A 24,890-nucleotide genomic window follows, 5' to 3' on the forward strand; every position below is an offset into this window, starting at 1 on the left:
TCCATATCGCCTTGGTTACCTATTACTCTACCAAACATTGTATCATCAGCAAACAACTGAATACTTCTTTTCAGGTTATTTCCTATATCATTTATGTACAAATTAAACAGCAGTGGTCCCAGCACTGAGCCCTGTGGCACGCCACCAGTCACCTCTTTTCGTCTCGATTCTGCTCCTCCATATATCACTTTTTGATTCTGTCCAGCAGCCACCCTCTTATCCACTTAAATAGTGTCATATCCATCCCCATTTGTTCTAATTTTTGTAACAGTATTTCATGTGGTATTCTGTCAAATTTCTTTGCAAAATCCAGCAAAATCATCACTTTGTGTTGTCATTTTCTTTATCATTCCAACTCAACTGTTACTCTATTATAAAAAGTTAGTAAATTACTAAGACATGACTAACCCTTCATAAGGCCATGTTGACCCTCATACAGTATTATATTCTTATCTACCCATTCTTAAATTCTCTTTATTAACAATTTTTCTAGTACTTTTACCACCACGCTTGAGATACTGATTGGTCTGTAATTTACTACTGTAGTCTTAGAACCTCCCTTATGCAAAGGAATAAATTTGCTCTCTTTCCACTCCCTTGGAACTTTACCAGAGACTTAAATGAGACTTAAATTTCTGAGACTTAAATTAAACAGCTTAGTCAAAGGCATTGCCAGTTCCTTTGGACATTCTCGCAAAACCTTAGCTGATATCCCATCTAATCCCACAGCTGTATTTACATTGAGATTCTGCAATATCCTAAGAACCTCCAATTCATCCACCTCTGTTCCCATATTAGTGTCTGTCACATAGGTTGAAGCAGTAACCTCACTAGGTAGATATATGCTTGCAAAGTGGTCACTCAGTAATTGATTATGACATGCTTAGTTTAAATCTATACCTTGGCATAAAACACTGCAGGATAAGGATGTTAGTAGTGGGATATAGTTAAAGGTCATCTAGAGGAAGCAGTATTAACTTGTATACCTAGGCATTCCTCCTCTTGCTTGCCACATAATGAAAGAACTCTTTAGGATTTGTTTTGGCCTGTTTGGCTAAATTCTTCTCATAATCTGATTTTGCCTTCCTTACCATGCTAGTCACCTTTCTTGCCTGAGCCTTGTACTCTTCATGAGTTTGCTGGTCACATTTCTCTTTGTATACCCTCCATAGATTTTTCTTCTTCTGCAGCTCATACTTAATTATATTACTCACCCATCTAACTCCTACACGATTAACCCTCCTTACCCTAGGTATACAAGTTAATACTGCTTCCTCTAGATGACCCTTAACTATATCCCACTACTAACATCCTTATCCTGCAGTGTTTTATGCCAAGGTATAGATTTAAACTTCTTCCTAAGCATGTCATAATCACCTATCTTGTAGTTCCACAAATACCCCTTCTTGATAGAATATTCCTCATGTTTTATAATATCCCACGTCAAGACTGCATGGTCACTTTCACCAATTGTAGGCAATGTTGTCACCTTGGTTATGGATAGCTCTTCTGATCCTATGACCAGGTCCAATACTCCCCCCCCCCCTAGTCCCCTCCATTACATGCTGCCTTAAGGAATTATCTCTCAGCAGGTGTATAAATTCTATTTCCTTTCTACCATGTGATCTTTCTTCCTTCCAGTCTATGTCTCCTTAGTTGAAGTCCCCCATAATAATCATTTGACCTGTACTCATTGTACTGATTTGGCGATGCATGTCTTCCGGATCATCTGTGGAACTCCCTGGCCTATAGCAACAACCAACCGTATATTCTGTCTTACCATTCTTAATCTCACACCAGATTGCTTCAAATGAATAACCGCTCTCTCTTCTATCTCCTATTCTTTTTGGTTGCAATTCATCTGCTATCATCAGCAGTACTCCTCCCCCATCCTATCTTCTCTATCTTCGTTGAAAATAGTAAACCCTTTGCATTCAGTATTCAGTCCCTGTAACTACATCATTTGCTGTTAGACAAGTCTCACCGATGCTTATAACTTTTGGCAAGGGTGCACTAACCAATGCCAGAAACACCTCCCTCTTGTTCTTGATACTTCTGGCATTAGTACATAGAAACGACAACATCCCTTTCTGAATTGACTACCCTACTGAATATTTCTGTTTAAAGAGACTAGATTCCTAACTTGGTCATCATTAATGAACAAATTAAATAGCAGTGGTCTAAGAACAGAACCCTATGGCACACTACTAGTCACAGGCTTTCTTTTGGACTATATTCCTGAATAAACTAATCTCTGATATCTCTCCATCAATCACCCTCCTATCCATCTCACCAACCCTATATCCATCCCCATATGCTGCAGTTTACTAATTAGAATTGCATGTGGTATCCTGTCAAAGGCCTTAGCAAAGTCCAGCAGTATCACTGTAAACCCATCACCCTTATCCAATTCAGCTGGTCGCTGTATTATAAAATGCGAGCAAATTACTGAGACATGATCTAGCCTTCACAAAATCATGCTGCCCCCCATACAGTATCCAATTTCTATCTATCCATTCCTGTATTTTGCTCTTGACCAACTTCTCCAGTACCTTGACAACGACTCCTGATATGCTGATTAGTCAGTAATTTGCAACAACAGTCTTGGAGCCTCCTTTATGCAATGGAACTATTTTTCCTTATTTTCAACCCCCTCAGGACTAACCCAGAGCTGAGACTTAAATTCTACAATATGGTCAAGGGCACTGACAATTCCTTTTCCACTTCACGTAATACTTGAGCTGGTATACCATTTAATTCCACAGATGTATTCACATTAAGGTTCTGTAATATACTATTCACCTTCATTTCATTCACCTCAGTTCCCATGCAGGCCATCGGTTCCCTCATTCCTGCAACACCTGGAGTGATCAAGAGTAAGTGAGTTAAAATGATCCTTTTGGTCACTTACTAAGGTTAGAGTGATCTGAGGGATCACTTAGTTTTTGGAGATGACCCTTTACTTATACAAAGGCCTGGGTAGTGGCCCTTCTCATAACACATAGCATTACATCCAAAAAGATCTGTACTTTGTATTATCGGATTCTAAAACAATTCATGTGAAGTCATTAGCCTCTGTATACAAGTAGCTTGACTAGGCTACATCATGCTTACACTTGGATAAAGGAGTAAACAAGAATATAATTTGGCAAGTTTAATTTAAATTACTACCTGGCTTTTTCTTATACTTAAATCTATAGACGGTTAGCCTAGTGGCTATGTGCTTCGCAACCATATGTCTGGGGAAGGAGTGTCCTAGGTTTGAGTCCCATCGACGACATGAGGAACTAAATGATCTTCCTCAGCCAAGTTAGCCAATCTTGGGTGTGGACAGCAGGGTCTTTTCCCCCTCCCCCCCAGTTTATCTGAGGTTTTTCATCCTGCAAGCAGGCAAACCAGCCCCCCTGAGCACATATGGATACAGTCATGAATATCGCCCTTAGGGGATGTGCAGAGGAGGGGCGAACTGGCTGCATTAATACACCAGTAACCCCTCATTAGGAGGGGACTTGACTCATCCTAGATAGATGAGAAGGATAGGCTAGTAAATCTACAGTCTGCTTGGTTAAGGTGCCCAACCAAGTCAAACAGACTGCAGATTTTCAATTCCCCGACACACTCAAAATGGCCAAATCCAAAGTGTAGTCCATCCCTTCAACAGATTCATAATCACGCTCATTGATATTTCTATCACTTTTATGTATGCACACCCTACCTGAACTTATACATACATTCCCTGCATACCTCCCAAGATGATCTAGTTTCCATGACTCTCTGCATTAGGTCTGTCTCCAATAAATAATTTATCTAGGTCACTTGATGCCAATTCCATTCAAGTGCAGGCCATCCCTCTTATACAAGACTTTTCTACCATCCTCTCTTTCTCTCTCATACACTATACTAATCACTACTGAGACTGTTCTGAAAATTCATCCTATGTACGGGTATCTCCATGGAGTCAGTAGACTCATTGGAGAAGACCCAAACTAGCAAAACAATATCTGTCATATCTCTTCTTGATTTATTAATTTACAGACGAAGAGCTCACAACTAAGTCAGGCAATGAATTCCACTCATTCACTACCCTCCAGGCAAAAAACCTTGTTCTCACACCCTTATTAACCACACTCTTCTTTAATTTCTAGGGATGACTTCTTGTTCTTCCATCACTATCACACAACTGAAACATTTCCCCTGCATCAATCCTATAAAAACCTTTCAATAATTTAAATGTTTCTATCATATCCCCTCTTCTCTGCCTATCAACTAACCTCTGCAATCCACAAGCTCTCAATCTATCAATCTAGGGAGCATTTTTTACATCACTCACCAACTTAGTCACTCTTCTCTGAACCCTCTCCACAACCTCCTCATCTCCAAGAAATCCAGGTGACCAGACCTGAGCACAGTAATCCAAATGTGGAAGTATCAATGCTTTATAAAGGGGAATAATAACCTCTTTATCTCTGGATGTCAATGTGTTCCTCAACACCCAAGTAATCCTATGTGCAATCTTGGACACCTTAGCAATGTGTCCACTGAACTTCATCTCCCTATCCACCAACACCCCTAAGTCCCTAGCCTAATCAATCTCTTGGAGTACTGTTCCATCAACGTAGTACAAAGCTGGTAATCTTTTAATCCCAAAATGCATAACTTGACACTTTTCCACATTGAACTGACATCCATTACCTTTTGCCCATTCTACCAGCTTATTTAAATCATCCTGCAAACTTTCAACATCGGCTGATTTTTTATTGCACTACCCAACTTTGCATCATCAGCAAACAACTGAATATCTCCCTTTAAGCCATTTCCTATATCATTTATATACAAATTAAACAACAATGGCCCAAGCACAGAGCCCTGAGGCACATCACTGGTCACCTGCCTCATCCTGGACTCAGCTCCTCCATACACCACCTTCTGGTATCTCCCCCTGAGCCATTCTCCTATCCATATCACCAATTTAGTATCCATTCCCATCTGCTCCAATTTGCGTAACAGTGTTCCATGGGGTATCCTGTCAAAAGCCTTAGCAAAATCCAGAAGTACCACTATGTAGCCAGCTCCTTTGTCCTATGCAGATGTCATTCTATTATGAGAAGTTAATAGATTGCTAAGGCAGGATCTACCTTTAATAAAACCATGTTGGCCTTTATAGAGTATCATATCCTGATCCACCCATTCTTGAATTTTGTCTTTAACCAACTTTTCCAATAATTTTACCACTACTCCTGAGATGGTGATTGGTCTGTAATTAACTACTGCAGTTTTAGAGCCACCCTTATGCAAAGGAACCACTTTGCCTAACTTCACTCCCTAGGGACCATACCAGAGTTCAAACTTAAGTTAAATATCCAAGTAAGAGGTGTTGACAATCCCTTTGCACATTCACGCAACACCTGAGCTGATATTCCATCTAAACTTACAGCTGTGTTTGCATTTAAATTTTGCAATATATTAAATACCTCTGATTTCTTAGCTTCAATTCTCACATTAGTTATTGTTACAGGTACAGAGATATCCTCACTTGGGTGATAGACTTTTGAAAGTGATCACTCGGTAACTCGACTATTACATCTGATTTTGTCACCTCAATACCATCAATACCCACTAAAGTTATCCTTCCGAAGTCATTCTTCCTTTTACTTGCCACATAGCGGAAGAACTCTTTGGGATTACCCTTGATTTCATTGGCTAAGATCTTCTCATAATCTGATTTAGCTTTTCTTACTATGCTGGTAACCTTCCTAGCTTGAGTATGACAGCTTCCTAGTATGACAGCCATCATGTTAAAGATTTTAGAAAAATTCTCGCAATGGACTTGGTCACTTTTCAAAAGCCTGAAAGTAACACTAGTTAACTTGAATAAATCATGTAGTTCAAACTGACTTCAGGTCATTATATACTTCTGTCTCATATTATCAATTTAATTTTAGCATTGTTAATAAAAAAGAAAGAAAGAAAGAATGGTAAGTAATCATGTGTTTTAGAAAAATGTGTGGAGCTTGCATCACTTTAGATGCGTGCACCTTTGTTATTTAGCAAAATAGCATCCTTCTGCTCTTTTGCAAAAACAGTTTTGCAAAATTGAACGTATACAATGTCCAAGAATCCAAGCATTGTGCATAAATGTTGTTAATTTTCTCAAGTTTCTTAAATTATGCAGTATATATCAGTGTAGGAAAAGCCCAAAATATTCTAATAGTGGAAGTGTTTGTGATTTGACATTATGCTATTATACAGATACATATACATATATACACACATATATAATATTGCATTATGTGTATCTCTGATATAAAAATGAAGAAAATGTCTTTCAAAATATGATTGTATTCTCTACTGCACGGAAATCAGGAATGTTCTTTCAGTTACCCTGCTTCTTCCAAATGCAGCACTTTATGATTCACTGCACTGCTTTAGCACCTTCTGTATTAACAGAAAACACCTCCCTCAGGTTAGCTTTTTTCTTGTTTTTATTTGGTTAATTTTATTTTATAGGTATATGAAAACAGCAGATACTATAATAATTAAAAACATCAATAAATATTTAGTAATTTTCCTTTTTGGAATTAAAAACTCATCGTTATTCAAGTAATATATATATATATTTGAAAAAAAAATAGTAATATAGATATACAGTCATGTTTGATAGTGTTGCATACCTGAAAAGTGTAAATAGCAAAATTATTTTTGCTATTAAGAATTTATATAACAGAAATAGTTTAATGTATTTTCTTACAGATTCACATAGTTTTAAATATACATGACCATACTCTTTGTATCCATTCATATCCAAATAGCTCTGTAGCCCAATATTTTTAAAATAATTGGTTAAAGAATAGTCTTTTATATAAAAACATAATGAATGGTTAAAACTAAGAAGAATGACAAAACAGTATCATCTGCTATATACAAGATGTTTGGTAATTGGTATGCATCTGTCATTTCTCTCTCTCTCTCTCTCTCTCTCTTGTCATTGATGTAATACCTTGGTGCTCAATCTCTGTTTCTCTCATTTGTGAGTTTTTGTTTGTATGCTTGAATGCTGGTCATATTATGGGTATCTAATTAAAAAGATAAGAAAGATGTGTGTGTGTGTATGTGTAATAAATAAATAAATTTTTATATAAATAATTTATATATCAACAGCAGAAATTTCAGTATGAGAACTACATTAGTACCTCTTAATAACTTTAACCACACTATGATTATTATTATTATTATTACATGACACCTCCAGGGAGTCCAAAGACTCATCGAGGGAGGGCACCTGCTCTACAGCTCTTTATCTCCAACTACAATGAACTGCAACTACACCATCTACCATCCTCCACCACCACCACCACCACCACTACTATTTTCACAGAAAATCACAAACATCCATGCCCACAGCAGGATGTTTGTGATTTTCTGTGAAAATAGTAGTGGTGGTGCCAAAATTGCAGTGTACTCACAATTTTGGCAATATGTCCTCTAAATTTCAGATCCATATCCACCATCACCCCAAGATCTCTTATTTTCTCCACCTCCAAAAATATATCTCCACCAAGAGTAAATTCTATATCCTATCTTTGTTTTCCAAAATTTAATACCTTACATTTTGTAATGTTGAACTGGCATCCCCACTCACCTGTCCAATTACTCAATCTATTCAAGTCTTCATGTAATGCAAAACATCTACTCTGCTCTTCATAGTTCGTCCCAACTTTGCATCATCAGCAAGCTACTGAATTTCCCCATCCAAATCTTTCCCCATTAACATACAAGTTAAACAGGAATGGCCTTAAAATAGACCCCTGAGGCATACCACTAGTGGTGTTCCTCTTCTGGTATATTACTCTCCCATACACAAGTTCTGATACCTATCAGAAAGCCAATCTGCAATCCAATGCACTAGTCTAATATCCAATCCCATCCCTTCTATTTTGACTATCAATTTGTAATGCAATAATCTATGAGAAGGCTTTGCGAAGTCTAAGTATACTACTGTGTATTCATCTCCTGTATCCAATGCTGCTGTCACCTTATTATAATAAGTAATTAGATTACTAAAACATGACATGATTACTAAATCCTCCCTTTAGCAAATCAGTGCTGTATATTAAAGATAATACAACTGTTGTCAATCCAATTCTGGATTCTTACCAGTTTTTCCCTGATTCTTACCAGTCTTTCCAACACTTTAACCACAACACTTGACAAACAGATTGACCTATAATTTGATGCTTGACTTCTATCATCTTTTTTAAAGTGATGCAATCTTGACTTCCTTCTATCCCTTTGGAACTTGACCCAATGTAAGACTCATATTAAACAAATATGTTCAGGCAGACATCAACTCTCTGGCACATTCCTTCAAAATATGCTGTGATATATCATCAAGTCTCACAGCCTTATTAACATCAAATTTTCCTAATTCCCCATATACCTCTTTCTCACTCACAGTCAATCTATCCTCCTCATCCACTGCTTTCAAACTTATCATGAACTGCTCATTAAATATCTCAACTATATATTCCACAACAGTTGTCCTTATATCATCTTCTCCAATCATTGCCATCCTACCATTATCATTCTTATTTTTGCTAGCTATATATTGAAAGAACTTCCTGGGATTTTTTTGGCTTTATTAGCTAACTGCTGCTCATACTGAACTTTTGCTACCCTTTCCAGCTAAATCATCCTCCTTGCTTGTTCTTTTGATTATTACCACCCCTGTTATGTTGCCTCCATAATTTTTTCTCTATATTGCATGCTTAATATCATCATTCATCCATTGCAATTTTTACCAGCTTGGATATAATCATGTCAACGGAGAAGACAAAACTGTTCTTTGGGAACATCTTTGTCTTCTCCATTATTAATTGATATGATAAACGTATTTTATAAAATACATCATTTTTTTATAGTGCCTAACCTTTGTTGATCTATAATACATTAATGAAATTACTCTGATTTCAGTAATTTTTTTTGTTTGATTAATCTGTTTTGGCATATAGTGACAAAAATTTATAGACATAGTTCAATTTTGGGACCCCTTTATACAAAATCAAAACCTTGTTGCTATTATCAAAAAACAGTCATTGTGCATTTATTGCAATAGTGAGTTAGAAGAATGCAGCATAGAGTAACTAACAGTAACAGCAGACTATAATAAGCATATATCTATTTATAATCATTAGTGTTTTCTTCATACTGTTTAATACAAAATATAGGACTACAATTTATTTCTTTACTAGTCTTATTGAATAAAACAGTGGTAAAAAACAAACACATTAGAAACTAGTGGAAGTAATAGATCATTATAGATCTTATGTGTTGAATCCAAATAACAGATGTTCAAAAGAAACTGATTAAAATCATTCTTCAAGATAAAAGAATAATAAACTTATTTTCAGCTATATTTGCATGAGCATGTGCATGTACATCCCATTTTGTATGCACATTAGAAAATCAATATTTTTGATATTTAATTTTTAAAACACTATTTTTTTTTTTTTTTTTTGCAATGCACAAGTTAATCTCCAAATGTTTTCCTGGAAAGTATCTGCTGTTTTTATATTTTAATTACTCCTTTAAATTTATAATAGCTTTTAACTATGTCTCTGTACTGCCATTCTTCTTACTATATGGCAATTTTAAAATTTTAACTGAAAACCCGCACACAAAAAACAAATTAATTGGCTAACTTTCATCATCCATTAATAATGCGTTTATGGATAAATTATAGGTTAGTTGATTTTTTTTTTTTTTTTTTTTTTTTTTTTTGTTAACAGCATCCATATTGGTTTGTAAGCATGGTAGTACATAGTTAACATACCATTGCAGTGAAAAAAATAACAGGCATCTCCTGTTCCTCTGTCTCTTCTTGCAGTGTCTAACCATATGCGTACTGGCCCTCATCATCAATACCATCATCATCCAGGATTACATCCTCCTTGCCAGAGTCATAAACACACACCAGATAAACTTTGCATATTCCCTGAAAAACATACAAGTTACAACATCTCTAAGGAACCAGAAAATAAAAATTTATATTTCAAGAAGTCATTGGATTCTGTTAACTCTTTAGTTTCTTCTGATGGATTTGCTTTTAATCAAGAACAGCCTCCTCATCCTCCAGTACGCACCTCTTCTCGATGGAATCCTACTTTAATTAAGTGGTCTAATGTAAAACCAAGTGATTCCAAAAATCCCTGGAAAGTATCAGCAAAACCACATACAAAGCCATCTTGCCAAAAAATGTCTATTTATAAGCATCTCAAAAAATATATAGATGGGACTAAAGGTAAAAAGTTGATTAATGGGAAGGAAATATCAAAACATGCTAAAAAACAAGATGCAAAGACAACTGAAGATAATAATAATGTGTCTTTAAAATCAAGTTATTTAGTTTCAGATGACATTGTACATAGTGATAGTAAGGATTTAAAAAATACTAATGTTTCTAAATGTTCAGAATCACAACTAGAGAACACAAGGCCAGATGAAAATTCAAATTCAAACCAGTCTAGAGTAGTATTTCATTCTGTATATAAGGAAATATCTGAAATATCAGTTGAGAAATCGAGTCCTCTTTCAGAACTCGAAAGTAGCTTTTCCAGCATGGAAACTGGATATTGTAGTTTGGGTGAAGGTCAAGCTTCTCCATCTGTAGTTTCAAAACCAGATGCAACAAAAATTAAAGAGGATTCTGAAAATGCTACTGGTCTCACCAAAAGAGAAAGTAGTACAGAAGAATACCATAGGGTATCCATATGCAGAATTATTGATGAAGAGATAAATTTAAATTCAGATGAGAATGAAGATACTAATTCTGAAAAGCATTTTATGGCTGAAATTTTAAAGCATGATAAATATTTACCAACACCTGATGAAGATGGATGTCTGTTAACTGTAGACAAAGAATCTTATGTTGAAAATTTAACTGTTAAATGTAATTTTGATCAACTAGATAACACTTCTATACCAAAACCAAAACCAGCTTATAGAGCTGATATTAATAGTGAGGAAACTAATCGTAAAGATGCTATTCATATGAATAATGATATATCGACTGCAAATATGGATAATAATAATGATGCTAAACCTAGTCATGCAACGGACTATCACAAATATATTTCCACAATACTGCAGTCTGTAAGTAGGTCTCAGCATTTTCTTCGACTAAGAAATTACTATTCTAGTATTGAAAAACTTGCTAAAATGGATAAACGAACGAATGGTTGTTTGTCCAAACCAAATTATATTGTCCAAAAGATATATGATGAATTAGAAAATGGAAGAAAAAGGAGAGAATTTTTCTGGAAAGCAAGTGATAATCAGTCACAGTGGAAAAAAGATGACAGAGGACTGAAAATGAAGTCTTTGTCAGTTGAAGACTTAAAGAAAATTTTTGAGACTTTGCAAGACTCCAAAAGTTGTTGGAAATCTATTAAAAAGCGATTACTTCCACCTTCACTCACAAAGATTCGAAGAGTTCCACAAAGTGTTTCAGTTGCAGACTTAGTAGCCAAATATAACAATCTTGAGGAATTGAAACAACATAAATCACGACAAAGATCCAAAACATGGCATCCATCAAGAAGAGTTACATTTCGTATTGAACCAAGTTTGCAAGAGGATCAACTCAAAACTATATCTCCAAATTGCTGGAAAAAACTTCGAGTAAGTCATTGGGTAATGGAGACATCACATTCAAAAGACCATTCTACCGAGCAAAGTATAAGTCATACAGAAAAATATGAGATGTGTATGAGTGAGGATCCTGCTATACCTCCTCAGGTTTCAGGGTCAGAAAAACTGACTGTCAGAAACACTTCAAAATGTATATCTCCTAATAACTCCATTCATTTAGAACCTTGGGCAGCTGTTCAAGACAAACAGTTAGAAGAGACAGATATGACTACTGATACTGTAGGTAGAAAAACACAGCACAGTCTAAAAGAATATCATCTGCATCAAAAGGGGGGACAAGAACATAAAAGTTATGCTTCTGCTTTAGAGGTTACAGTAACACCAGAAAGCAGAGAAAAAGATACTCACTTATTCACTAAAACCAAAAGTCTGATTTCTGTTACAGAAGAAATCTCTGGGCCACAGTCCCCTCGCACTTGCTATTCATTGGCATATTCATCTGACAGTGAGCCTAGTTCTAGAGCTAGCAGTTTAGAACGCCACTGTGCTAATAATCTACTTCTTTTACTCCATCCACCTGAAAAAGAATGGAAACCTAATAGTCAGACTTCATTAGACAATGAAACAAAACCATCCTCATCATCTGATACTGGCAGTACCAACATTTCTGTTAAAACAGATATTTTTTTGGGACAGAGTATTCATGGTAAAGTAGAATATTTTGAGAAACAAGCATTTTTCAAAGATGTTTCAAAGTCAAGTCAAAAAGATTTACCACTATGTTTAAGAGCAACTTCAGTCCAAGAGAAAAAGAGAGTATTCGAAGTTCTGTCAAAAAAGGTATCAAGGCCACCTTGTTCAGAAATATTGCAAAAACGATTTAGCATGTCTTCCTTACCATTTCGTTCACAACCATTAGGATTAAGATCTGCATCACTTCCTCAAGATAGTTCCTTTGAAGATGCAGGACGAGCAACTTGGCCTAGAAAGAAGAAAAAGCCTAAACATACTGAATCAACATTGTTTTCTTCAAAGACTGTACAAAAATATGATCCTGTTAAGATATCTTCACAGAATTCTTCCATACAAACTATCCTAGAAGATACTGATGTTCCACGACGTATATTGTCTTGTTGTGATATTAGAAATACTCCTTTAGTTGCTTCTTCACATCCACATCATCATTATCACTTGTGCTCATCTGTACAGTGCTTTCAACCTCATTATGTACCTGAGAGAACTGTTTCCAATATTGACTTAACTTTGCAGGATGGTGATCCTTTCCAGAAAAGTTACAGAAAAGAAAAACAAAATACTGGTAGCATGCAAGATATTCGCTCAAAGTCTCTTGATCAGTGGTCAGTTGTTAGTCCAAGTAAAAGTGACATCACTAGTTCTTCTAAATTTATCACTAAATCAAGAAGCAGTTGCAAGTTTCCTACTGATATGTGTAGCTTTTATTTACAAAATATAAAACCTGGTAATGTTTTAAAAACACGAAATAAATTTGAGAGTATGGAAAGTCTTGCTTCTGGATCTTATAACATTCGATCTCAGAGTTTACCAAGAAATGTTCGCTTCTTTAAGTCATCAAATAATCAAAGTGGATTCTCAACTCTCCAGAGGACTGAATATGGTGTTTATTGGCATGGGAGAAGAAAGCCTTTTACTATTCCTTGGGGCTCTGTGAAAAAGTTGTGTCAGAAATTTGAGAGTATGGACAGTATTTCTTTTACAGGTCGTAGTTGGCAAACTCTGCCATTTATGAAATCAAAGAAGATAAAAAAATATTCAGGTGCACCAAGTGCACACCAGTTTGTGCACATACCCTATTGTAGAGAGAGGTCCAATGAAAATTTAAGTAATCAATCACAAAGTAGTGCAGTTGCTATGGCCAGCATCAGCAAGGATAATAAATTTAAATCTTTCCTCCATCCTTCCAACATGAAATCTAAAGACAGCACAAAATCAAAGTGTAGTTCTCCAAAGCTGCAGTTTGGTTGTATTGAAGATGAGTGTAAAAGCTCATCAAAATCAGTTTCTCTCTCTAAGAGAATAAGAAATTTGATTAGGAGATTTGAAAAACAAAAAACCCTTCAACATTTAATTAATCATTTTGAAAGAAAACCATTAACTTCTAGCTGTTCTGCTGAAAGTCTTCCAAAAGAGATAAAAATCAAGCCAACTATAAGGTCCTCATGGCCACCCTTAAGCATACAGAAAGCAAAATTTGACCCATCTGAAACATTTAAAACAGATCAAGAATATTATAATTTTGAATCTTCTACAAAGAAGCAAAATTTAAAAAATGTTCCTTTGGAAGAAGGCAATCTAATTAAAAAAGATTCAGATCAGTTTAAAACTGAGTTTCCATCAAATACATTATTAATGACAACTATGTTAGATATGCCTCAAAACCTCAATTCCATTAATAAACCAAATTCACAGATAACAAACATTTGTTCTGGCAAGGTAATCAATTCAGAGGAGATCCCATCTACCAGTCTCTGTGCTAACCCCAAAGAGAATGGATCGTCTGAGAGTGGTGCATGTAATGCAGGTCGTACAGCATGAAACATTTTCTTCCTAGTGTCTCTTTCTTTCTGTCTGTAGTAAACTTTTTTTAAAAAAAATCTCTAATTAAGCTACAACTTTCTGCAACATTATAAGATTTCCTTTTGTTAAATAAGTTTTTATTTCTATTGCACTATAGGATTTTGTTTTGTTACTATCATTGGCAATTTATTATGAGACATATAATTTCCTTCTTCGTTCCGAATTCAGCACCATTTCCGTAGTACTTTCCTTGCACAAATTTCTTAATTTTGTGATGTCCCCATTAATTTTTTGTATATTATATTTTGTATGTTTATAATTTGTTTACTCATTTAGTTTGTACCTAGTATAGATCCTGTACTTGTAACAACTAAGCAGAATTTTGTAGCTCTTCAATTACTGAGATGTGAGATGTTTTTGTAAATGGATGCTATACAGAATATGATCCCTGACCTGCTAACCTGCCTTTGTGACAGAGCCCCAAATTGGTCCACCCCCTGCGCTGCCCCGGTACTGCAAATCAGGCTTCCTGTCTCACCATCACTACTTTAAGCCATCTTTGTATTCAGGTAGGGCCAACTGGAATAGTTCTGCCCTGCTGCTTCACTTCACTTATTTTTTTGCCCTGAATTTCAATCTGTATAATGTTAAGGTTAGTGTGTTCTGAGCTGAACCTCTACATATATTGAAATCAACAATCCGATTAATTGCTAAATGTGCCATATGCTTTCTGCTTGCTAATCCTTTGACACAGTAAGATGATAAATGTATTAAATATTGCAGAAATCATTATTATGAATACTGGGAAAGATAATGATGATTCTGCTGTTATAAATATGTTATCAAGACATAGAAGGCACTTGTTAAATAAAAGTTTAAGAGGTGTACATATGTGTTGATATGAAATCATATCATCTTATTTATTAATTTAACACAAACAGAAAATGGCTTAAACCTTATCTGCTTTCAGTATAATGCTAATAACTGGAACTATTAATTATTACTTTGCAATGAATGTTTTATAGCAAAGACCAGTTTTTTTTTTTTTTTTTTAAATAACTTTACTAAATATTTTAACTGCTATATGAAGGTTTTGATTCATGTATGAGAATACACAGACACATGCATATTGCATGAAAATACTAACATTAATTAATATTACTGTATTCTGCTTGATTTTGTGTATATTTGAGTATAAGTAAGCTTTCCTAACAATTAATGTAAAGGTTGTAATGTTGAATTAGATCATATAAATTATAATTCAATAGAGCAGTAGTTTTTCTCTTAAACTATTTATCATACAAATTCTGCATTAATACTGAAACAAACAAAAAATATTAATGCGATCTATTTTATATTTTGAAAAACTTTAGACTGGTTTTTTTTCTAGGCTACTTATGTAAAGTTTTTCTGAAGAAAAAAAAACTTTATTAAAATATATTCCATATTTCAGTGATCTTGCTAATACTTAAGTCCTGATAATAATAGATAATAATATTTTAAATTCAATTAATAGACATAATCATTATGATGAAAAATGATAAAGAATTGGAAAAGAAACTTCAAAAGTGCTGTTGATGTGATTAATATATTATTATGATTAACATCTGACCTCCAGGGAGTCAGAGACTCATCATGGGAGGTACACACTATTGCACACAATGCTCATCCAACCGTGCTTTAAACTGATTCGATGTGTCTCCATTCATAACACACTCAGGCAATGCATTCCGCTCATCAACCACTCTCCATGCAAAGAACCTATTCCTCACTCCTCTGCTCACATCCTCCTTATACAGTTTCCAGCGATGGCTTCTTGTTCTGTCCCCACTTCTTCCATTCTGAGAAAAATCTCTTCCATGTTAACCTGATAACAACCTCTGACTAGCTTATATGTCTCAATCATATCCCCCCCCCCCTCTTCCTCCCATTCACAAAGCTTTGCAACTTACATTCTCTCAATTTGTCCTTGTACTCCACATTCCAAAGACTACTGACCACCTTTGTGAATCTTCTCTGGACCTTTTCCAACATATCCTAAAATATGACTGATACAAAAACTGAACTTGTTATTTTGAGTAGAGCCCAAGTTTCTTGCACATTTTCATTGCATTAAGTTAGTTTATTATACAGTTTAATTGCAATGAGCAAATGTTTTATGTATTTAGACACACAAAATTAATAATAATAATAATAATAATAATAATAATAATTATTATTATTATTATTATTACTACGTGATCCAAAGACTCATTGAGGGAAAGCACCTACTCCAGCTCTGTCTCGACCACTCAATCCATCAAATACAACGAACCACAACTACCATCATCTACTCCAATGCCATCTACTGCCCACCACCACCACCACCAGTATTTTCACAGACAATCACAAACATCCATGCCCATAGCGAGATTCGAACCAGCAGCCTTTTGGCTGGGGAGCAGATACGCTAACCACTCGGCCTAGTTGGCCGAGCGGCTAGTGTATAATTATTCTTGAAACTGGGAAAGTACACTCAAAGAATTGAAAAAGAGAGAACAAAAATGGTTTCATCAAAGCAGAAGCACAAATTAGACACAGTTTGTATTTCTGAAATTGTGCTTAAGATTTGGGGAAAGTACTTAGAACTATGATTCAGGATAAGATGAAAAGGAATGATAATTTTTGTGGATATTCAATACAAAAATATGCTTTGCTAAATAATTCAGTCATGTTCTATAATAAGCTGACAAACTTTGGTCATGTTTTTGCTCAGACATTTGCAGAATGCCAAATGGCAAGTTACTGTATTTAAATAATGTAAAATGGGGATGATGGTTTGGATAGAAGAATAGCCATTGGAACCGACCTGGTTGGCCGAGTGGTTAGCGTGTCCTCTCTCCATCCAAAAGGCTGCAGGTTCGAGTCCCACTGTGGGCATGGATGTTTGTGATTGTATGTGAAAATACTAGTGGTGGTGGTGTTTGGCAGTAGATAGCATTGGTGTAGATGATGATGGTAGTTGCGGATGGTGGAGATGGAGAATTGTAGAGTAGGTGCCCTCCCTCGATGAGTCTTTGGACTCCCTGGAGGTGTTGTGTAATAATAATAATAAATATCAGATGAAATGTACATAAAAAAGCAATGATATTTATCTCAGTTTTGTTATTATTATTATTATTATTAAATGACACCTTCATGAAGTCCCAGGACTCACTGTTGCATAGTGTAGAGTAAAAAACACTCTACACTGTGCAACATCACACAATATACTGTCTATATTACATAATTCACCTTCTGCACTACACTAGACTATCTACTATATATCTACCACACACACACACACACACACACACACACACACACACACACACACACACACACACACACACACACACACACACACCAGAGTATTCTTGCCTGATAATCGGGTGTATTCTGTGGCCAGTGTGTCTTTTTACTGTTTGCTGGAAGTAAAATGTGAGTTTCTCAACGAAAATACCCTACTACCTCCCTATGAGACTATGAACACTGAAAAAAAAAAAAAAAAGCTCATATAAAGACTCCTCATATCATGATGAGAATCAGCCACCAAGTCTTTTTCATTTTCATTCTCCACTTGCACTAGAAGTAATTATTAATGAGGTAATAGTTTTTTGTGTTACTTCATCATCATCATCATCATCAAATTCCTGCCATGTACCCTCAAGGGGTGTACAGGATATGACAGTACTACATGAAAAAATTACATCATTACTAACTTCCTATCTACAATTTTCCTCCAAATCAGTCTGTTACTTGTCAAGACTCCAACATTATCAGATCTTATATTTCTATCGTCTAAGGCACTTTGTACCGTATCAATCCACCTATATCTTGGTCTTCCTCTGGGTCGTTTTCCTGCCAACCTGGCAGAGAACACTTGTTTTGCTAATCTTTCCTCTCCCATTCTATTTAAGTGACCATACCATCTGAGATTAGCTCTGCTAACGCATTCCTGGATGCTGACAATGTCAAGTTCTTTCCTAATATCCTCATTTTTAATATGATATTGCCATTGATGCCATCTGTTCATGCCTCTAATCTTTCTCAGGACTCTCATATCTGCGGTCTCTAGTCTTTGGTCAAGTGTTTTACTTCTGACCCAGCTCTCAGATCCATAAGTTAAAATTGGTTTGAACACAGTCTTGTATACAGCTAATTTAGTGTTCCGACTAATTTCTTTCTTATTCCATATGAATTTATTCAATTGACTTCCCACCATACCAGCTTTGCTGATTCTGTTGTCTATTTCTATATTTAGTTTACCATCTTCAGTAAAAATTGTGCCTAAGTAGCTGACCTTCATGCCATATCTATTACAACAGCTATTCAATTTAGTCAGAGAATCTTGCAGACTTGTAGCGGATTTATTTAGAAGTATAACATCATCCGCATAAAGCAAAGAGCTGACATTAACATCTCCAATTTTGATATCAGGTTTAATACCACATTCCTTCATAATGTGATCCATATAGGTAATGAATAACAGAGGGGATAATGTACATCCTTGTCTCACACCAGATTTAACATTAAACCATCTTCCTGTACTTCCTTCAATTCTAACTGCTGACTCACAACTCAAATAAAGACTAAGTATTGCTTGATATAATGCCCCATTGACACCATATAACTGCAGCGTATTGAATAGCTTCTCTCTTGGCACCTTGTCATATGCCTTTTCCAGATCGACAAAACTTAAATACAGATCTTTGTTATATTCCCATGCTTTCTCGACTATTTGTCGTAAAGTGAAGATCTGATCCTGACAGCCTCTATTTGGCCTGAATCCAGCTTGTTCTTCACCAAGCTTTTCTTCCACAATTCTTCTGAACCGTTTCTCAAGTATACTTGCATAGATCTTGCCAGGAACACTCAGTAGGGAAATACCTCTGTAATTCTCACATTCAGTTTTATTTCCCTTTTTATATATGGGTACTATGAGAGCTCTACTCATATCATCGGGAATTCGTCCCTCTGTCCAGGCTTTCTGAACTATGCAGTGCAGCCACTGTAAGACTCTTATACCACCATACTTCAGCATTTCTGGTCGAATATCATCTACTCCTGCTGCCTTTCCACATTTCAAGCCTTTGATGGCTTTTTCTACTTCAAGTATGGATATGTATTCCTGACTGCATGCCTGGTCAGTGTTTTTTATCACTGTGCTGTCATCACTGCTTGTTTCATTTAGCAGTTTTTCAAAGTAATTACTCCATACTTCAAGGATATCTTTTTCTCCTGTTTTCATTTCACCTTTATCATCTCTAATTCCTTTTACAGCACTCTTTCCTCCATTCATAAGCTTCTTCAACAACCTCCAGAATATTTTGCCACCTTCTTGATATTTATTTTCTATATTCTTGCCAGTCCTCCCATGACTTTTGTTTAGCTAGTTTTACACACTGTTTAGCTTTCTTACATTTGTCTCTGTATTCTGTAAGAGTAAAAGCTGACTTATTTGCCAGGAACTTTTGATATGCTTTCTTCTTTTCCTTCACTGCCTCTTTAACTTCCTGTGTCCACCAGGGAGTTCTGATTTTTTTATCCTTGCACACAACCTCACCACATGCCTCTCTGGCAGAATCAATCAATGTTTCCTTCAGAGTTTGCCACTGAATCTCCAAGGTTTGATTCCTGTTCTCAAACTCTTTCATTTTCTTTTCAATAATATTTCTGTATTTTAGTCTACAGTTCACATCTGAGAGCTGCTCAACTTTTATTCGCTTTAAAACTTTCTTACATGTTATTCTTTTCAATATGAAATTCAATTTTATCCTGCTCAAGACTAAATAGTGATCACTTCCGATTTCAAATCCTCTGTACACTCTGGTGTCCTGCACCAGGGAGAAAACATCACTATCAACAATAACATAGTCAATGAGACTTTTCTTATTCCTAGCCTCTTCTCTCCATGTGAATTTGTGCACATTTTTATGTTGGAACATGGTGTTAGTAATAACCAGTCCATGTCCTGAGCAGAAATCCAACAGATATTTGCCATTATTATTAGCTTTGCTCTTTTCTCCAAATTTTCCCAAAATATTTTTGTATGTCTCACAATCATTTCCTACTCTACTATTTAGATCCCCAACAAGGACCAACTTTTCCTTTTTCATTGTGTCAGTTGCTTTTTCTAAAGCCTCAAAAAATTCCTCCACTTCTACCTTAGTAGAACCTTCTGTGGGACCATAGGCACAAATAAGTCTCATTGTCCAGTTCCCCATTCTCATATTTGCCCACATTACTCTACTTGAGACTGACTGCCATTCAAGAAGATTAGCTTCGTATTTTGTGTTGAATACTATGGCTACTCCTTCTTTTCCTTGATTGTCATTGCCTGAATATAACATTTTGTATTTATTGCTCAGAAAGATCTCACCAGTTTTGGTCTTTTTTGTTTCAGTCACCCCTATTATGTCGATCTGGTACTTATCTAATTCCTCAGCTAGCTCCATTTCTTTGCCATTCAGGCTTCTTACGTTGATAGTACCGATCTTTAACTCTGGTGATGTTGAGTTGGGGTTTGTTTTCAGATTTGTTCCAGTAGCTGACTTTTCGCTGTTCGCCCTGGTTCCCTGGCGAAAACAACGGGGGCCTTGTTTAACCGGGCGATGCCCCAGCCGGCATGAAATTTTGTCATGTTGTACCATCATTTTTTATTTTGGTTTAACCAATAAGAATACAATTTGGTCGGCTAAATCCCAAATTGCCAGCCCATCCTCGTTCGTTCAGTATCAAAGTAGATACCCAACAGGGTGCACCACGAGAAGGTGAGGATTGGACATTAGGTCAGAAGCCCTGGGCGGTTCTCCGCATTCCTTTAAAGGCTATGTGGAGGTCTCCTCTCAGTTATACAGCTTTGACCCTTAAGCACCCCTTAAGGGTCAAAGAATACAATTTGTGTTACTTTGATATTTTAATTATTTTTTTTAATGGCAAACTACTCATGGATGATTGGGAACTTGCCTCACTTAGCACTATGACAGGACAAAAGATTTGATAAGTCAGGAACTCTGCTCTGGGTACGAAACATGGATTTTCATGCTAGCTCCAATAAGTATGCTTGTAGTGTAGGCTTAAGTTCATACAAAATATCATGAACAAACTAAAATCTAGTGTCAATTTAGCCAATTTTCTTTTTCAAGTTATCTCTTATCTATTTTGTCTGGTAATATTAACAAGAACAGAAAGTCACAGAGTATAGTTAGAAAAACTGGAAATTATTGTCATTAATAATTACGGGCTTGATTGGCCGAATGATTAGTGTATCCGCTCTCTAGCCAAAAGGCTGCAGGTTCATTTCCTGCCGGGAGCATGGATGTTTGTGATTGTCTGTGAACAAACTGCAACTACACCAACTACATTGGTGTAGTTGTTGTTGGTGAATTGAGTGGTGGAGACAGAGAGTTGTAGAGTAGGTGCCCTCCCTCGATGAGTCTTTGGACTCCCTGAAGGCGTCACGTAATAATAATAATAATAATGTCATATAGAATGAATTCCTGTTGCAATGACTTGCTACTAATATCTAATTAGCTTTATAAGGTAACATACATAAAATGAAGGGGAAAACTTATTATTATTATTATTATTACGGGACACATCCAAGAAGTCCAAGGGCTCATCGAGGGAGGGCACCCACTCCACAACTCTCCATCTCCACCACTCTACAACGAACTGCAACTACCATCATCATCTACACCGATGCCATCTACTGCCCACCACACCTCCATTAGTATTTTCAAAGACAGAAACATCCATGCCCAATGCTGGATTTGAACTCACAGCCTTTTGGCTGGAGAGTGGATACGCTAACCACTCAGCCAAGCAATACAATAAACCAGTAACAATAGAATGATGAATAACTTCTGTTCATGTAATCTTATGTAATCTTATGATATTCTTATGAATATCAACTTTCTGTATCTCTTGAATTTCTTGTCAGTGATTATTGGAATAGCTGAGGTCTGATTATAGATTTCCATACATTATACAAAGAGATAACCTCACTTTAGTCTTGGAAAACATTGTCAAGAAATTCTTTTCTAAATAATGCATCAGCAGCCACAAAGTCGTCTTCTGACATTAAATTCCCCCTTGTATGCTGTCAAAATTTAATCTCTCTTTACTGAGACCATGGACTGTATGGTAGTATTTATGCCACTGATTACAAATAAATTCCTGAAACTGTTGGTTAATTTCACAGGGGCTCTTAGAGCAGGTTAACTTCACTCAGTTTGGCCAATGTCAGGCTTACTGCAGGATACAGTAGATTTTATAAACACCTCAGCAGGAAAGTGCTATTAATGATTGCAGAGGAAATATATCCACAAAGCATGGAAGTTTATAGTACAGGTGCAGATTTTGAAGCTGTGTGGTGTGAAGTTGAAATTAACAGGTTTGTATATCTGATATGATGCTTACAATACTGATTCGCAATACTGATTATGAAATGTTTAGGCAAATTGGTTAGGCATGTAAAAAAGAAGGTGATCTCGATGGGATACTTTAATTATAGGAATATAGAATGGGAGGAGGTAGTGTATGAGAAATAGGAGAGTAAGCTTGCTGAATTTCTGAGGAATAAATATCTTAAGCAGCTAGAGGCTTTAATGTTTTGGATTTGGTGATAAAAAGATATAGTTGTCAATGAGGCATTAGCACTGCCAGTTGGTGTGAGTATGAAAGTATAAAGTGGTGAAACAAGAAAAAAGTTACTGTCACAAAAGCAATACTTATGGGAAGCTCTGTAGTCAACTAGCATCAATATGTTGGGTAGATGAGTTGGCACAAAAGATGTTGACAGTGCATGTAAATTAATAAGGCACTATCTGACACAAGCAATGTATAACTGCATATCAAGGGTTAAATGAGTAAACAGAGTAGGAGTGAAATGGATGAACAGTGAAATCAAGCAAACTCTGTTGTTAAAGAAAATGCTATGGAGAAGATACAAGACAGTTGGTGGTGATCAGATCCATGAAGAGTAAAAAGTGCAGGCTAGGAAGGTGACAAGCATGATAAACAAAACAACAACAAAAAAGGTGCAGTATGAAAGGGAATTGGCTGGTTAGGCCAAGGTTAATTCAAAGGAACTCTCCTGCTATATGGCAAGCATGAGGAAGAATAATTACAGCAGGTGGGCATTAGTGGATAGTCATGGCAGCAGAGTGACTGTTGCGAAGGATATATAGTGGAATAATTGAATGAGCAGTTTATCATGATCATCGGCATCAAATTCCTGATATGTACCCTCAAGGGGTGTACTGGATATGATAGTACCATGTGAAAAATTTACATCATTACTAACTTCCTATCTACAATTTTCCTCCAGATCAATCTGTTACTTGTCAAGACTCCAACATTATCAGATCTTATACTTCTATCTTCTAAGGCACATGTATCAATCTACCTATTTTTTTTGTCTTCCTCTCAGTCTTTTTCCTGCCAACCTGACAGAGAACATTTGTTTTGCTAATCTTTCCTCGCCCATTCTGTTTAAGTGCCCATACCACCTGTGATTAGCTCTGCTAACACATTCCTGGATGCTAACAATGTAAAGTTCTTTCCTAATATCCTTGTTTTTAATATGATATTGCCATTGATGCCATCTGTTCACATCCCTAATCTTTTTCAGGACTCTCATATCTGCAGTCTCTAGTCTTTAGTCAAGTGTTTTACTTCTAACCCAGCTCTCAGATGCATAAGTTAAAATTGGTTTGGACACAGTCTGGTATACAGCTAATTTAGTGTTTTGACTAATTTCTCTCTTATTCCATATAAATTTATTCAGTTGACTTCCAACCATATCAGCTTTGATGATTCTGTTGCCTATATCCATATTTAATTTACCATCTTCACTAAAAATTATGCCCAAGTAGCTAAAATGTTTTACTTGTTCTATAGGTTCTCCATTCACAATGCAGTTGATATTTTCAATGATTCTGCTTATTTTCACTATTTTCTATGTCTTGTTATTGCTGACCTTCATATCATATCTATTACAACAGTTATTCAATTTAGTCAGGGAATCTTGCAGACTTGTAGTGGATTTATTTAGAAATATAACATCATTTGCATAAAGCAAATAGCTGATATTAACATCTCCTATTTTGATATCACTTTTAATACCAATTTCCTTCATAATGTGATTTATATAGATAAAATAACAGAGGGGATAATGTACATCCTTGTCTGACACCAGATTTAACATTAAACCATCTTCCTGTATGTCCTTCAATTCTAACTGCTGACTTACAACGTAAATAAAGACTAAGTATTGATTGATATAATGACCCAATGACATACAACTATAGCGTTTTGAATACCTTCTCTCTTGGAATCTTGTCATATGCCTTTTCCAGATCTACAAAACTTAAATACAGGTCTTTGTTATTTATTCAAATTAAGTGGATATTGAATCCAACATTATTTCTTAGCCGAATAAGAAACTCCTAGATTGAAAATCTAAGAGTTTCATGCTGAATATAGAAACTATAAAAGTTTAGTGAGTCCAAGCGTAAGCCAACAAGTGGTACATGCTGGGGCAACTCATAGTAAAGGTGGAGAAAGATCCGATCGCTGCCCTTAGTATTTTCCCATAATGTAAAACCCACCTACTAGGAGATGTATGCTGTTATACATTATGGTAGAATGTCACTACCCAGACT

At 35.8% G+C, this 24,890-nt stretch overlaps 1 protein-coding gene across 1 annotated transcript in view; it reads left to right on the top strand.

The window, feature by feature from the left end:
- Positions 1-24,890, top strand: part of LOC150099286 (uncharacterized) — a 623,534-nt gene that overhangs the window by 373,058 nt on the left and 225,586 nt on the right. The window contains exon 20 of the mRNA XM_090404213.1: positions 14,679-14,771. Within this exon, the coding sequence (XP_090260339.1) occupies positions 14,679-14,771 (93 nt within the window). The remainder of the gene's footprint in view (positions 1-14,678; positions 14,772-24,890) is intronic.

This window comes from Typopeltis vanoorti, chromosome 14, assembly GCF_054136105.1.
Source record: "Typopeltis vanoorti isolate ZY-2024b chromosome 14, IOZ_Tvanoo_1.0, whole genome shotgun sequence".
Taxonomy (NCBI): Eukaryota; Metazoa; Arthropoda; class Arachnida; order Uropygi; family Thelyphonidae; genus Typopeltis; species Typopeltis vanoorti.